This window comes from Ambystoma mexicanum, chromosome 13 (genome assembly GCF_040938575.1).
Source record: "Ambystoma mexicanum isolate Mex_15411 chromosome 13, UKY_AmexF1_1, whole genome shotgun sequence".
Classification (NCBI taxonomy): Eukaryota; Metazoa; Chordata; class Amphibia; order Caudata; family Ambystomatidae; genus Ambystoma; species Ambystoma mexicanum.
The window spans coordinates 507,744,486-507,760,992 of record NC_090938.1 but is presented as its reverse complement, the minus strand read 5'-3'; the positions used below and the strand labels follow the sequence as shown (position 1 = coordinate 507,760,992).

General features: G+C 46.9%; 1 protein-coding gene across 1 annotated transcript in view; it reads right to left on the bottom strand.

Annotated features, from left to right (window-relative positions):
- Positions 1–746: 746 nt before the first annotated feature.
- Positions 747–16,507, bottom strand: part of LOC138521389 (amine oxidase [copper-containing] 3-like) — a 104,875-nt gene continuing 89,114 nt past the window's right edge. Inside the window, exon 4 of the mRNA XM_069634178.1 lies at positions 747–7,559. Within this exon, the coding sequence (XP_069490279.1) occupies positions 7,275–7,559 (285 nt within the window). The 3' untranslated portion in view covers positions 747–7,274. The remainder of the gene's footprint in view (positions 7,560–16,507) is intronic.

The following is a 16,507-nucleotide window of genomic DNA, read 5'->3' as shown; positions in this document are numbered from 1 at the left end:
AGCTCGCGGACATGGCTTAAATCCTCAGATGAGGCCTGTCATTTCTTAAAATGGAAACAACTATCTCATACAAAACAGGCGTCATAGAAAAAACGCGTCTATGTGTGTGTGCGCGCGTGCGCCACTCAGGCATAACACCAGAGAAAAAAGGCATTTCAAACAACATGCTGTAGAAGTAAATGACGACGGTGGTCCCTCCACACATTGGTTTGTAGAAGAAGTCTGAGGAATTCACCAGGCGACTGAGGCAGTTCTACCATTAGGGAGGATAGGTGAAAAATGGAAGACGGGTTTCTGTTTATGACCTGGAAATGCATGAATAACAGAAAACCTGCTGTGTGCAGGGCACACAAGTCTGCCATAATTCGAGGGGGGCTCCCTGATAGTCTAACAATCTCTCTGATCGTAGTGTTGTAGCCATACTTCCCTACAATGCTGTCTTTTGACCCCAGTCGCCCAGAAACGGTTCCATAGAGACACCTCCCTGAATGTGAACTAACCTTGGGGAACGATTCAGTTGCTCAACTGCAAATCGTTTTTTTACTGGATCCTGTTGCAGCATGTCCAGTTTTGACATTGGACCAAAACAAAAAACAATCAAGAGGAACTCTACTTATTAAACGATACAAACTGAAACAAGCACACACATATCAATTCAACACTTTATGGCAACATGACAATCCTTGATTTGTCTGTCTCGGCCCCCCGCCCCCATGCTGCATTTTTGTGTACACTTAAGCTTTAGATTTCAAGCAAGAAACATTTATTAAAATAGGACAACAATTGCAAAGATGATAACAAAGAACACGTAGGTAAAATGTTATGCCGTTCATAAAATGCATTTTCATAGTGTATGGAAATTCAACATATACTTATGGCTATTAAGCATAGGAAAAGTAAACCTGTGTAGTGGAAGCGTATGGATATAACCGTATGTCGGATCTCTGTTTCATTAACAAAGTATGAATGGTACATTTTGCACACAAAACAGTTTGTCATGGTGCATAAAAAGGTGCCTATTTATGTTCTGCCATTTCTATAGGTTAGCAGATTATCAAATAAAGTATGTGTCAGCATCTGGAACCCGCAGAAGCCAATAGGATTAACCCAACCTAGAAGGAAATGGACTCTTCTGTCTCATGCCTTTCACCTGAATGCATGGTGCCCTGAAATTAATTCCAGTTAGCTATTTCTATAGGGTTTGTAATGGATCTAGTTGCCTATAGAATGGAGCCTGTGCATCTCCTGATTTGCTATGAAGGTAGGAAGGGAGTTATTTTATTTCATCTGGTGATTTCCATTATTACAACCCATGGGCTGCATGGAAAGATTTCTCTGACGGCAATTGGAAGTTTGCTAGCATACGCTAACCGCAAATGACATTGAAGACTTGTGGTATTTCAGACCACCCCTAAGTAGCCTCTGCTATGTTTTTTTATTTTTTTATTTAAAGGCAGAGTGTCCTGTTGGAAGTTCCACTTTTCTGTTAAAAACAGCTTTTACTGTATCCAGTTGTTGACATATGGGTTTTTGTACATCATGCAAAATGCTTTGAAGAACGTTTTAGTGGTGATGTGTGTGTATCCTGTGCACTGCACCACCCTTCTTCTCCACGACCATACACCTGCAGACAGCGCCCTGAAAGCTCCACTCTTCCTTGCTAATCACTTCCCCTCACTCCTCTTCACAGTTCTTTCTCTCAAACACCTCTTTTCCTTGCCCCCTCTTACCCCTACTCCTCACTGCCCCTCATTCCTTCACTCTGAATAGACCCTTAATGCTGTAAGACAACTGGAGCTAATGAGTGAACCTCACAGTAGATAAGAGGTATTAGCACCCAGCGTGGGGGAGGAGAGGGTTGTGGCCCCCCAGCCAATCAAGAGGCTCAGAATGGGGTCATAAACTCATGGTAAAGACCCTGCTCCGAGCCTTCTCATAAGTGGGAGGCTTCCATCTTTCCTGAGAATCAGGCAAGTGCGCCCTCAGCCTCATGCTCTCCTACCCCTCCCCCCCCCAGCCTCTGATCCCAATTTCAAAATTCCTCACTCACACCCACCCCACTTACCTTGCAGTCCTTCGTTTCGCATCGGCGGCAGGAACTGGTGCATATCTGACATGACAACGGCTGCCATGGAAAGGGAAAAGGGACTACAAGTAGTTCACTCACCCCTAATCCATTGCAGCAATCATTGTAGTCTTTGTTACATTGAGAAACGGCAAATCGGCCATTTGTCAACAAAAAAAACCCAACTATTAGTGTCCAGGTAAAAATGCAAGAATGCTAATAGCAATAAAATCCTGCAGGCGGGCGGCTTCTCTGGGGCTAACGCTAAGCCCCCATTTCGCTTCCTTCTAACTGGTCCTGGCATTACCTGGCCCTGTACAACCCCCGCCCTCTGGGGTTTATTGCTTAGATAGAAACATGGTGGGCAAAACAATCATGGTTCACTTTAAGAGGAGAAACATTCCAACCTGAGGCTATATATTTTGCAAATGCAATGTAGCAATATAGGTGGATTAATACATTAGAAATGTTAATATGAACGGAGGATAGCACAGGGGCAACGTGCTGGTCTTGGAAGGATGACCACGCACAGTGGTCGAAGTAGAAGTGAGCGGTCGGGAGCGGTGCTCCTCTACTTCTTTTAATTAAGTTTTACAGTTCCTATACTTTTATTTTAAGAAGAAACCGTTCCGGAATGGTTTCGTTTTTAAAATAAAAGTGTAGGAAGCAGTTGAAACTTTCACTTTCAGTGCACTGCACTGAACATTCCCGTAAACAGCAGGGGCATGTGTCTTGGGGTTTGTATTGTGTGTGGGTGGGTGCACGGCGATGGGGTTTGTGAGGAGCGGTGCAGGCCAGTAGGGACCACAGTTCCACTCCTTCTTTTCGTACACTTCGACCACTGACCACGCAGAGCAACAGAGGTTCGAATCCCGGATCGGCGCTTAAAAAACGAACTCGGGTATTGAGCGCGTTATAAAATAAAACACAATTATAAAATAATAATGTTATTCTACAAAGTGGAATGGCAAATAAAGGAAGGAAACGCACTGAGAGTTAAGATTTGAGAAGGTGACACACTTGATGAAGTAAAATCTACTTCTTCATAGTAGCAGTGGAAATGAACTGCTACTAGGGAGACCACTCGTGCACAAGCTTGGCCTCAGCTTCGATAGCCGGAGACAGCTGCTGGCACTTGCAGCTTCGCCTGATTGAATTAGGCACCCCCAGCTGATGTTCAGGAGGTGCGAATGGTCAGCAGAAGGGCTCAGTGTTAGGGCCTTCAAGTGTTTAAAGCAATCAACAATCCATTGAAGGCAGTGGTGGTGGCGGGGAGAGCAGCCCCAGGTGTACTTTCAGATTCGGCAGCTTGGGGAACCACCAAGACAGGGCCTGCCTGCTGCCTGAGCACCAAATGAAAACAAAACATAATTCTCCCTGACGCATTTATATTGTGAAGCCTGGGGCAAATTGCCCTCTCTACCCCACCCACTCATGACGACACTGGCTGTGCAGCCTATAACACTCCAGTTCTATGCCATGTCCATGTTCCCTGTGAGCTGACAGTGAGCTGAGGAATCCTGGAGTCGAGGGTATGAGCCATAACCCTCACCCTGAAATCCAGCAGAAAAGTCTGCAGTGGATCAGGCTGATGACATTGTCAGCTATCACAGGAGTGGGCGGGGTCTAGGGAGCATGCGCGTTTGGATCCAGGCATCGACACGCCCCTATTTCTCATGGGGAGATAGTGGGGAAAAGTGTGTCATGTTGTGATTCCTCCATTGAGTCACAAATGCATTCGGTAAAAAGTTGGGTATTTTGAGTGACAGACGTGTACCTAAGGTGAACCCTTGAAAAGCAAGCCTCCGCATTTAACATCCCTTCTTGCCTTTTGAGTAAGGACTTTCTGACAAGAGAAAAAAGACATGCCTCTGCAATGTAACAAAGTTACTGAACTGTGCTTAAAAAACAAAAAACAGTCACTAAAGAAGCCGTAGGGCCTCATTATGACTTAGGCGGTAGCGGTGCCATTTTTTTTCCGGCACCTGGCAATGGGCAAATGGGAGGACAGATGCACCGGCACCATTCAGAATGGTGCCGGTGCTACCATCAGGGTCTGCGGGCGGGTGCCGTTCCACCTGCCAGGTTAGACCTGGTGGGTGGGAGGGCACCCGCACGCAGAACTCGGAGTATGCCAGTCCGGAAACAACGATACCGGAAAGCTTACCGATACGGTTGTTTCCGGACCGGCATACTCGTAATGAGGCCCATCGTCTCCGTTGGAGCGGAGACAGAATGTCCTGCATCTCCCGCTGCCAGCCGCATTTGTCATACTTAATGAAGGCAGGATACACATTTTCCATATTTTCCACTTCATATGTCCCTCTCTCTCCCAAACCCACACACTCTCTGTCTCTTTCTCTCTTGCTTGCACTCTTTCTCTTAATTTCCCTCCCTCTCATTGGGGAGTGTGGCGCCGGGCTAAGGAGAAAATGGTGCGAGGGAAGGTGAAGAAAGCATGAAAGGCTGCATGGAGATTTTGCAAGGGGGTTTGATTCTAAATGCAGGAACTGTGAAGTAGTCTATGAGAAAGCTACTCCGTTATGCCGAACCAGCCACCCACTAAGCCTGCGTATGGCTCTATGTGTGGCATTTCTAATATTTCAGAACCTTTGCGTGCTCTTTTTAGGAGATTTTGAGGCAGGCGTAGAACCTAAAATCTGTTATTCAGCATGAATCTTGCAGGCCCGCACTGGTAAGGCGTGAATGCTGCTCAAATGTTTCTTGGACAGAAATGAGCCCATGGCCTCCACGATTGTGCATCTTCGTTAGATCAGTTATTACTAGTATGTTGGTGTAAATGGTAATTACTAAGCAGTGAAAGTCCTGCACACGGTTAAGGAAGGTGTAGTAAAAATGCAAGTTCAGCACGGTAAAAAGGAACAAACTTACCAGCCGCGGGAGTAGCCTGCTGATATGGGAGGGGGCGTCATTGATAGCCACTACATTTTATTCCATGCAATAGGATGGAGAATGCCCTAAATTATTGTGTTTCAAGGCAAGTGCCATATAGGCAATACAAATAGACTGTAAGTTAGTTTATGTGGCTTAACATTAGACCAAGGCAGGCCTGTAAACAGGCCTGAGAGCATGCTTTTCATTAGAAACAAATTAGCGCTTAGTAGCAGTAGAGGATGACAGTACATTGCAAATGACACTTTCCCAGGATCGTACAGTAAGAAAGGAATAGCTCTTGATACTTTCAAGGTCAGGGAGCTAAGCTCATGGGTGCCAAAGAAAGGCAGTGGGCACACAAACATTTCATAATTCGTCAAATTAATTTATGAAACTGGTCTACTGGCAGTTTCAAAGTATCCCACAGAAGCTTCAAACTGTCCCTTGGCACATGTGAGACTGAGAAAAGGTTCAAAGAGTTCTTAAGATGCACCATCAATATGGTAATTTGTCAGTGGTTCAGGGCCCGTCCAGTGTCATGATTCACTATATTCTCATGAGAAACTGAGGGAGAGGACTGGCGGCAGATGAATAAAGATCCGCTGGTCATCTCAATTGTCTCAATGTTTTGGCACTATTGATGTGGGAATTGGTGGTTGGTCTGTGACCTCACAGAGGTGGTCGAGGGTGGTGTGGTGAGGTGTGCAGGACCCAACCATGATGGTGTAATGTATGTTTTTCCATAAGGGAATGATGTGACTCTACCAATCAGCTCCACATGGAGGATTATCTCAATATTGCAATGTGCTTTGATGCTAATTAGTTTGTATGGTTATAAAAACGTTCGTTTTAGGGGCGTGTTTTGACAGCATCTTCCATGCAGCACCGTTCCGCTGTCCGTCTGAATTGTTCTTTACCAGCTGCGCATGGGCCCACAATAAATTGCGTTACCTCTTGCCTGGTGTACACTCCTTTCTTTTGGATTACTTTTGTAATTTTATTGGTGCTTTCTGAGGTAACCCGCAGCACAAAGGCATGCTATACATTTTCCAGTGCATGGTGTTGCTTTTACTAATAGTCAGTGTCAGGTGCATATGTCCAATTTACAAACTAAAGTTTAACCAAACTGCAACTCCATAGTGCATTTGTTTGTTTAATAAAATCCTGCGACTGAAACATTTCTGGCCCGGTTATTAACGCATACTTGGAGAGGGGGAGGTCATACGTATGGGAGTGGTTTGGTGTCACAGAAGCTTCAGAACATTATACAATCAGGAACTTGGCACCACATGGTGAGGTTGTATGCCAATTTAGTGTACGACAACATCACAGAACATATTTAGGATAGCCCATGTATTCATTCTGATTGCTTAGCTGCCAGGTTTCCCCCGGGTCATCATAATTGCCTTTACCCAATCCTGCATTTTTCGTCAACCACGCTTTGCATGATGGGCTTTGTAGGCGTATGCAGCATTGTTACTGCCCACTAAATCGAAGTGCATTTTTTTAAGAAGCACATAGGACAATATCTGATGCAAATGTATTTGTTTCTATTGATATCGATTAAACAAAGATAATGCCGGAGACCACAAAGCGCCTGTTTGTAAAGGGCAGGTGGTGCGTTGAAATCATTCATTGGCCAGCCAAGTCTTATCTGCAGTCATGCTCTATATTTTTCAAGTTAGGGCTTAATTTGTGTTTGTAGTTAAACTAGGACTTTAAACCAGCACTGGGTTCGTTAATCATTCACTGTATAGTGGAAGCATACATTTCTTTTTTGTTGCATATACAGACCAAGAAAAAATGCATAAAATGTGTTTAGTAGGAGTTAATTTGCTGCAATCTAAAAAAAGAACTGCACTGGATTTGAATATTCACTAGCTTGGTGAACAGAGCACAAACTTTAAATTCACTGGGCTAAAAATTGAAGACTAAAAAATGGGATCTGCCGAATTTTTGCAGAATTTCATTCATTCATTCATTTTGTCATTTGTATAGCGCCTTTCGCCATAATTATGGTCCCAGTGCGCTTTTGGTTGAACACCCTTGGGGGGACAGGAGTCCAACTTTGTACTTTCATACATGGCAACGCAATCGGGATACATTTAAGCCAAGTCCAAATACCAATGGTTTGAAGGCAAAGTAAAGGGTCTGATGAGTTGAGAGAAGGGGAGCGTTGGGGTTTGATGGCATAAGAATGGGAGATGGCCCTTTGGATGAACATTGGAAAGGCTAGAGATGGTTTGCTCCGCTCGAAGACAGTCCTGCTACACGTGTTTTCGATCTCCTCTCCAGCTGATTCCGTTAAGTGCCTTCATGTAGTTACAAGGTGCTGGAACCCATCGTACGTGAATTTAGGGATCTCTGGGCGACATACGGACTCCTTTGACATGCACGCAGCCTGGTTGACTTCGCAGGAGGTATAGTCCTGGTCACCTCGAAAGTAGACTCCATCGGTAGAGAAGATGCTGGGGTCCTGGTCAAAATAATTGTAAGGTCTCAGGTAGAAGCCGACAGAGTTCCCTGCTGTCACCGTGTTGGGTATGTCCTCGGCGTGAGGGATGTGAAGGAAACCAGTAGTGATCCAGGCGACCAGATCCTGGAGAAAAGGGAAACCAAAAGAATTGATTGATTTATAAACCTGGACCAAAACAGATCTATATTACATTTTCAGGCACACAATTCTCTTCTTGATGTAGTCTCATGGGTAGTCCAAACAGGGCAACATGCCCCAATCCATTCAGGAGATGCAAGGCCAATCCTGGCTGTTGCTTTGCATTCTGGAACTTGTAGCCATGGCTTTTCCCACTATGAATCCTCGACTACACATCACAGATTACAAAGAAGAACATAGGGTTGGACCAGCATTTCCCGAATGGGCCATTTTGGCATGTATGGAGTTCCACAAGCATTTGTAATTGCAATGGTAAACATATTAATCAAAAAATGCATAACAACCACAAGACATGTGGTACATTGAGCATACACAAAAGAGAACGAGAGTTTGACAGGTTTTGAAGTCAGGTACCTTGACGTGTTGTCTCCCTCCACCATGCAATGTGTACAGACCAGATGGCTTTATGCCCAATAAGGCACCACCGTTGGACCCCATCCATCCTGAATTGTGTTATGGTAAAATCGGAGGGGGGAGGGATCAGGAGTTTTTTTCTTTCATTAGGTGGTTTATATTTGGTGTGCCTGCCCATTATGATACATATCAAGGACTCATGGGGACCAGCCCACCTGATAGGTCGTGAATGGAACGACTTCAATCTCGTATTTGTGCAGCAACCAGACCCTTTTGTATTAAAGACATGATTGGAAAAGACCCTTGATAGCACTCTACAACCTGTGTGAACAATCAGCCTACTTTGAATATCATTTTTGATTTCAATGTGTTGCTGTCATGTCCACCACGGTTCACACTGATGCAAGGAATAACCCGCAGTCACTCGCAACCCAACAGAACCTCAAACACTCACATGCTCACACACGATTCCACAGGCAAAGGCAACGGTTCCCTACCAGTACGCTTGGTAGTTCAGGCGTTTATCGACCCTCCCTCCTCTGGCAACTGAAATGGAGGTACCCTTTCCTCTGGCGCCGCTATCGGCGCAATCGTCACGACAAGACGTACTAGTTGTCACGTGATCAGCAGCCAGTATCACGTGACTCTCCTGCACGTCGACCGTGGCTTCATAGATCTGTCATGTGACTGCTGCTGTTTTGCTTAAAGCCCGCTGAGAACTCGGAAACGGTGCTTCTCAGCTGCTTATTCAAGTACTGCGTGGCGCTTTGAATTCTACTGGATTTTCGGAACCTACGACTACGGATCTCTTTTGGATTTGTTTCTGGACTCTGCCCCTGAACTGTTACGTCACCTTGAACCTTTCGATTGCCTTCCCCCTACTGACCTCAAACTTTGCTTATGGTTTTTCCCTACGTATTTTGCTTCAACGGATACCACGTGGATTGACTCCCGTTGATCCTGGTGTGTGTGTTTCCATGGTTCGCCACTCGATTGGCTCCTACCAGACTGCAACATAATACCTGTCCACTGGTTGTCATTTAAGACCCCTTTCATATTTCCTACCTGGTGCCAAGTCCCCCCAACTCCTTTGTTGCCAGTTCATACGCATCCTTAGGTAAGCAGTGTTTATATAATGATATGATATGATATGATATGATAAGGCATTTGTAACGCGCCTATACACAAGTGTTTCAAGGCGCGAAAATATCACCTGTATATTCAGTTTGCCATTTTGCACTGCTTGATTACTTGCCTATTGCCTTGCAGCGTTCAAGGGGTCTCTTCGGCAGTTCCTGGTTCCACCTTGACGACCTACCACTCACATGTGGCCGCAAAGACTTCACAGGCAGTGATTACATTCTGCCTGTGGGGTACTTGGGGACGGAGGTATCACATAATCTGCACGACCATAAAGGTTTCAGAACAGACTGAGAAGCCTCTTCGTCATCCAGATTATGGATCCCTCTGCCGGGGACCCTGTGACCGCTCTAATGCAGGCGGTTACGGCTCTTAGGACAGACATGGCCGCAGCCACAGCCGCGATTCACCATCGTCTTGACACTCTGCAAAGTGCACACCACCCGTTACCCGCAGATGCGGAATTAGGTGACCCTGGCCCTCAAGTCCTGCCACCACCCACGCCTCCCACAACACCTACCCCAGTCTTCCTTTCGACCTCATTTCCACTTGCGGCTCCTGAACGATACCAGGGTGACCCCTGGAAATATTGCACTTTCATTAACCAGTGCAAGCTACACTTCTTATGTAAACCTCAGGCTTTCCCTGATTCAGTGACTAAGGCCGCCTTTCTTCTCTCCCATTTGTCTGGTGTGGCAGCGACCTGGGCAAACCCGTTCATGGAAAACAATCATCCTGCTTTGTATGATTTCGATCTCCTAGTCACAGAGATGGCAAAGGTGTTCGACACCAAGTATAAAGCCCAATCTCGAGATCTAGAACTCCTGGACCTTACGCAAGGTAGACAATCACTGATTGAATACATCACTCGCCTCAATCAACTTTCCGCGGAAACCTCATGGCCTGAAGAAAAAAAGGCGGTAGTGTTTTACAGAGGTCTTAGTAATGCAATGAAAGACGCATTGTCTGTGGTACCATCCCTTCCCTCTGTCTTTTCGGACCTAGTCAATCTAACCCTTCAGGTGGACGCCCGTAAGACCGAGCGCAAGACCGAGGCTGGTCATTTCAATCAATCCTCTCTAAGCCTGGCACCTGCAACCACTACTTCAGAACCCATGCAAATAGGCGGGATTCGGAGTCCCATAACTCAGGTCGAACGGGAACGCAGGAGGACGGACAACGCCTGTTTTACTGCGGGATAAATGGGCATTACGTGAAAGAATGCCCCCGCCGACCTAAAAATAAAACTACAGGTTTTCAGAAGGCTCGCCCTTAACATCGGGGGTACGGACGAGCACTTCAACAACCCCCGTTGAACCAGCTTTTGGTCCCATTAGACCCATAGTAGTCCAAGCAGTACTAAAACCCACCAAGGAAATCACCCACCCAGTACATTTAGTGATTGACTCCGGAGCCTCTGGGTGCTTCATTGACATCTCACTAGCACAACAGCTCAATCTACCACTGATTAAGAAGACGCATCCAGAACCCGTCCAAGCGGTGGATGGGACCACTCTTGCTTCTGGTCCAATCATCCACCAAACCGCACCATTAGAAGTAGTAATCCAAGATATCCACAAAGAAACCATGTCCTTTGACCTCATTACTACTCCACAGTTTGGTATAATATTGGCGATTACCTGGTTGAGGCAACACAATCCTTTAATCAATTGGGGAACAGGACAGGTGGTTTTCGAATCGGACATTTGCCAACATTTCTGTTTATCGGAACCCGACTCGACCACCTCTCCCGCCATTCTCCTCGGCGCTATGGCCGCTTCCCATATTGCTGACAGTGCACCTGACGTCCCCACAGCACACACCGTGGGGGCAGTGATAACCAGCATTCCCATCGAATATCACGAATACTTAACGGTCTTCGATAAAGCCACATCCGAAGGTTTGCCACCACACAGACCTTATGATTGCCCCATAGATTTGGTACCGAATGCTATGATTCCAAAGGGTAGGGTTTATTCCTTGTCACAGTCCGAGGAGAAGGTTTTGAAGGAATACATCCAGCAAGCACTAAAGTTAGGTCATATCAGACCCTCTTGTTCCCCTGCTGCTAGCCCTATCTTCTTTGTGCCTAAAAGAGAAGGGGATTTACGCCCTTGTGTCGATTATAGACGATTGAATACCATTACCATTAAGAACAGATATCCGATTCCACTCATCTCCGCGCTGCTGGACGGGTTGTCACGGGCTACCGTCTTCACCAAACTAGATCTGCGGGGTGCTTACAACCTGGTCCGTATACGTCATGGAGACGAGTGGAAGACGGCATTCTGTTCCCGACAGGGTTTATTCGAATACCTGGTAATGCCCTTCGGGCTTTGTAACGCCCCTGCGACATTCCAGCGTTTTGTCAACGAAATATTCACAGATTTCCTTGATGTTTATGTAGTGATCTATTTGGATGACATCTTGGTCTTTTCGTCATCTCTGGAGGACCATATACTCCATGTCAAGGAAGTGTTATCCCGCCTAAAAAATAACCACCTGTTTGCCAAACCAGAAAAATGCATCTTTCATACCAATGAGGTGGATTTTCTGGGCTTCCACATAACACCTGGTGGCCTGTCCATGAACCGGTCCAAGGTCCGTGCGATCACTGAATGGCCCGTCCCATCTACCCTAAAACAGCTTCAAACCTTTCTTGGTTTCGCCAACCTTTACCGACGATTTATCGCCCGTTTTTCATCAATTGTATCCCCGCTTACAGCCTTGACTAGTCCTCTTGTTCCGTTTTCTTGGTCGCATGAGCAACAACACGCCTTTGAAACACTTAAAGCCAGGTTCACCACGGCCCCTGTCCTACAACACCCTAATCCGGACCTCCCGTTTATCCTAGAAGCTGATGCATCCTCCTTTGCCATGTGGGCCGTTCTATCACAGCCTTGCCCGACCACCGGTCGCCTGCATCCGGTGGCATACCATTCACAAAATGGACATCAGCAGAGTCCCATTACACTGTCACTGAAAAAGAATTACTAGCCATCAAGTACGCACTTCAAATATGGCGACACCATCTTATGGGGGCTAAGCATCAGACAGTGGTCTACACGGACCACAAGAACCTGCAGGATCTGGCCAGCCTAAAATGTTCAAACAGTAGACAGGTCCATTGGCACTTGTTCTTTGCCGCCTACGATTTCGTGGTGAAGCACAGACCTGGCATTACCCATGGTAAAGCGGATGCTCTCTCTCGCTCTCCTGTGGGGGATTCCCTGTCTCAGTTTCCTGATACCATACTAGACACAGGCCATGTCATTTGTGTGTGTACCCCGTCCCCTCCCATGATCTCCATCATTAAACAATGGGTTTCCGATCACCCGAATGCTTTGACAGAATGGGATGTGGTACTGCATGCGGGATTGCCTTTCATCCAAGGGAAACTGTTTCTTCCCTCTTGGGAGGTACGAAACCAGGCGCTTGCATGGTCCCATGACGCCGCCATCAACGGTCACCCGGGACAACATCGTACCTTAGAACTATTGCAACGTTGGTGTTGGTGGCCGTCAATGAGGCGTGACGTTGAACACTATGTAAACACATGTTCGATATGTGCACAAAGTAAATCACGTAGGGGTCGTCCGTTAGGCTTACACCACCCTTTGCCGATTCCTCCCAAGCCCTGGCATACAGTTACGATGGACCTCATCACAGACCTGCCCCGCAGACGAGGTTATGATACAATCTGGGTTGTAGTTGATTCCTTTACAAAAATGGCCCGTTTTATACCCTGTACCGGGATACCGTCGGCTCCAACCCTAGCCCTGTTGTTTTTTGAGTCCGTTTTTTGTCTGTTTGGCCTACCGCAGGTCATAATCTCAGACCGCGGCACACAATTCACGTCCCGGTTTTGGCAGGCACTTACTAAACTCCTGGGTATTGATTCACACTACTCCTCAGCTTACCACCCAGAGAGTGATGGTCAGACCGAAAGAGTAAACCAGGCCCTCGAACAATATTTACGATGCTTGACCCTCCAATATCAGGACTCCTGGCTTCGTTTACTCCATCTTGCAGAATTTGCCTACAACAATTCACAGCATTCATCTACTGGCTTTTCCCCATTCTACTCATTGTACGGCCAACATCCGCGTACATTACCTCTTCCCGAGTTTGCCTCCGCAAACCCCTGCTGCCAACGCATGTGCCCGGGATCTAGTTACCATACATGCCCAGACCCTTGTCCATTTACGTGAGGCCCAGACAGCAATGAAAACCAAGGCAGACAACAAACGGTCGGAAGCCCCTACTTACCGTGTGGGCGACCGTGTCTGGCTGTCGACACGTCATCTTCGTATTCCCGGCTGTCGCAAACTACTGCCTCGTTTTGTTGGCCCTTACCGGGTCGCCAAGGTTCTAAACCCCGTGGCTTATTGCCTCTCTATTCCTCCCTCCTGGCGCAATCCACCCTGTTTTCCACACTTCCTTACTCAAGCCTTGCCCTGCTCCTACCCGTCTCCTTGTACCGCCTGCCCCTGTCTCTGTGTCTTCCCCGGATGTCTACGAGATCAGTGCTATTCTGGGTTCCCGTTTGCACAGGGGTAGGCTCATGTATCTAGTGGATTGGTTGGGTTACGGTCCTGAGGATCGCTCCTGGGTCCCTTCCTGTGATGTCCAAGCTCCTCTGCTGATTTCCCGTTTTCATAGGGACAATCCCTCCAGTCCACGGGGTCGTGGGCCTTTGAGGGGGGGCTCTGTCATGTCCACCAGGGTTCACACTGATGCAAGGAACAACCCGCAGTCACTCGCAACCCAACAGAACCTCAAACACTCACATGCTCACACACGATTCCACAGGCAAAGGCAACGGTTCCCTACCAGTACGCTTGGTAGTTCAGGCGTTTATCGACCCTCCCTCCTCTGGCAACTGAAATGGAGGTACCCTTTCCTCTGGCACTGCTATCGGCGCAATCATCACGGCAAGACGGACTAGTTGTCACGTGATCAGCAGCCAGTATCACGTGACTCTCCTGCACGTCGACCGTGGCTTCATGGATCTGTCATGGGACTGCTGCTGTTTTGCTTAAAGCCCGCTGAGAACTCGGAAACGGTGCTTCTCAGCTGCTTATTCAAGTACTACATGGCGCTTTGAATTCTACTGGATTTTCGGAACCTACGACTACGGACCTCTTTTGGATTTGTTTCTGGACTCTGCCCCTGAACTGTTACGTCGCCTTGGACCTTTCGATTGCCTTCCCCCTGCTGACCTCGGACTTTGCTTATGGTTTTTCCCTACGGATTTTGCTTCAACGCATACCACGAGGATTGACTCCCGTTGATCCTGGTGTGTGTGTTTCCATGGTTCGCCACTCGATTGGCTTCTACCAGAGTGCAACATAACACCTGTCCACTGGTTGTCATTTAAGACCCCTTTCATATTTCCTACCTGGTGCCAAGTCCCCCCAACTCCTTCGTTGCCAGTTCATACGCACCCTTAGGTAAGCAGTGTTTATATCACCTGTATATTCAGTTTGCCATTTTGCACTGCTTGATTACTTGCCTATTGCCTTGCAGCGTTCAAGGGGTCTCTTCGGCAGTTCCTGGTTCCACCTTGACGACCTACCACTCACCTGTGGCCGCAAAGACTTCACAGGCAGTGATTACATTCTGCCTGTGGGGTACTTGGGGACGGAGGTATCACATAATCTGCACGACCATCAAGGTTTCAGAACAGTTGCCTTGATAAAGCCCAAATGGGCGAAACGCGCGGCAATGCAGTTGGAATTCTTTTTTATTTTCTCTAGTCTGTCAATAACGACAGTTGTATGGCAATTATGAATGACTTAGTGAATGACATGTAATTTACCTCAAGTCACTTACTAACACCAAAACCTAAAGTTTTTGTGCCTATGTAAATTGGGACACTTGTTACTAGTTTACGTTGTCAATAAACCTGTAAAATGTTAAGAAAATATATTTGAGCATGGAGCGCATGTCATGGGGTGAATCTCCAAAGACTGACTTTTAGGTTTACGTAGCGCTTGGTTCCAGGCTACTCACGCCAAAGCTGCTGCTCCATAACAACTCTAATCATTTGGACAGCTACATGGTCTGACAACCACCTCCAAGCGCATTATGATGCACTCTCTGTAGCTCTTCATGGATACCATTTGGGAGGTGCTTGTACATTTCATTGTGGCAACACGTTTCCAGTCCTGGGCTTCCCTTCACCAAAACAGTGCATGTCGAAATATGTAGTGTTCGTTGAATTGACCTGAGCGTAAAATGGCTGCAAAATGGTGGTCCTGGTGACATGCAGTGTCTTGCTCACATTAGGCACAGGAAATGAGGCAGCAAGGAGAGCGTGCATTGGGAGGCTTGGGACATCCGAGCCTGTGCACACAGAGTGTGATGAAGACGTCTAGCAGTTTCTGGGTGCAGATCCTAAGTTTTAAGTGCTGGGGCACCAGTGGTGATTATAAGTGGCAAAGGCCTATGGGGACTGTGGTTATATACAGTTAACAGGGAGCCTTCTACACAAGAGTGATGCCCTTATATAGAATATCTGTCTCCTTTTTATTACCTGTAATACACCCCTTAAAGAGCCTTACTAACTCCTGACGGTTCCATGTAATATTGTCCCTGCATAAATGTCCCCTGACAAAAAAGTCACTGTTTTTTGCTGAGATATTATTATATTGAACATGCAGGGGACATCCCCGCAACCCATCCCCATACATAATGTCACCATATATAATGTTGCCAATGGCTTTTCCCTGCGACATTATGTGTGGGGAGATTATGTAGGGACATTATTACCTGATACCCTCCTGACCACATAGACACTGACTTTTTAGATGGACCACCACAGATACCGCACAAAAAGAAATGCAATGTGTAATGTAATATGAAGTGGTCTTGTATGGACCTGCTAAGCATGGCCCCCCTGTAAGAAAAGTCAGAGAATGCTGGCAGTGGGGTAGAGGAGATAGAATGATAGAGGAGGGGCAGATGCGAACTCTGGGGCACTGATGAGTGCAGGCCAGAAGTACCCAAATCCTGGATGCCAATATGGTTCCCTGGGTTTGGCGATGAGGATTGCGCCAGTGTATATCCAGAGGGGAGAGTCCAAGGTCAAATTACAACTTCTAGCCCTCTGGGTCTGGGTTAGTCGCTGATGTGGGGGGGTGGTCCAATAGAGCTAGAGAGGTGGGCTTCATCGTAGTTCAATTGATAAAGATGATGGGCCTGAAGTTGCCCTGTTGGGGTGGTGGGGTTATATGTAGTGTATGGTGGTGGGGGATTTTAGAAGGAGATGTGGTTAGTGAGAGAGGGGGTGTGTGGATGTACTAGGGGTAGATGTAGTTGGGGAACAAAGAGTGTTGGGCACCACTCATCCATGAAGTAGATAAGCTCTATCCTGA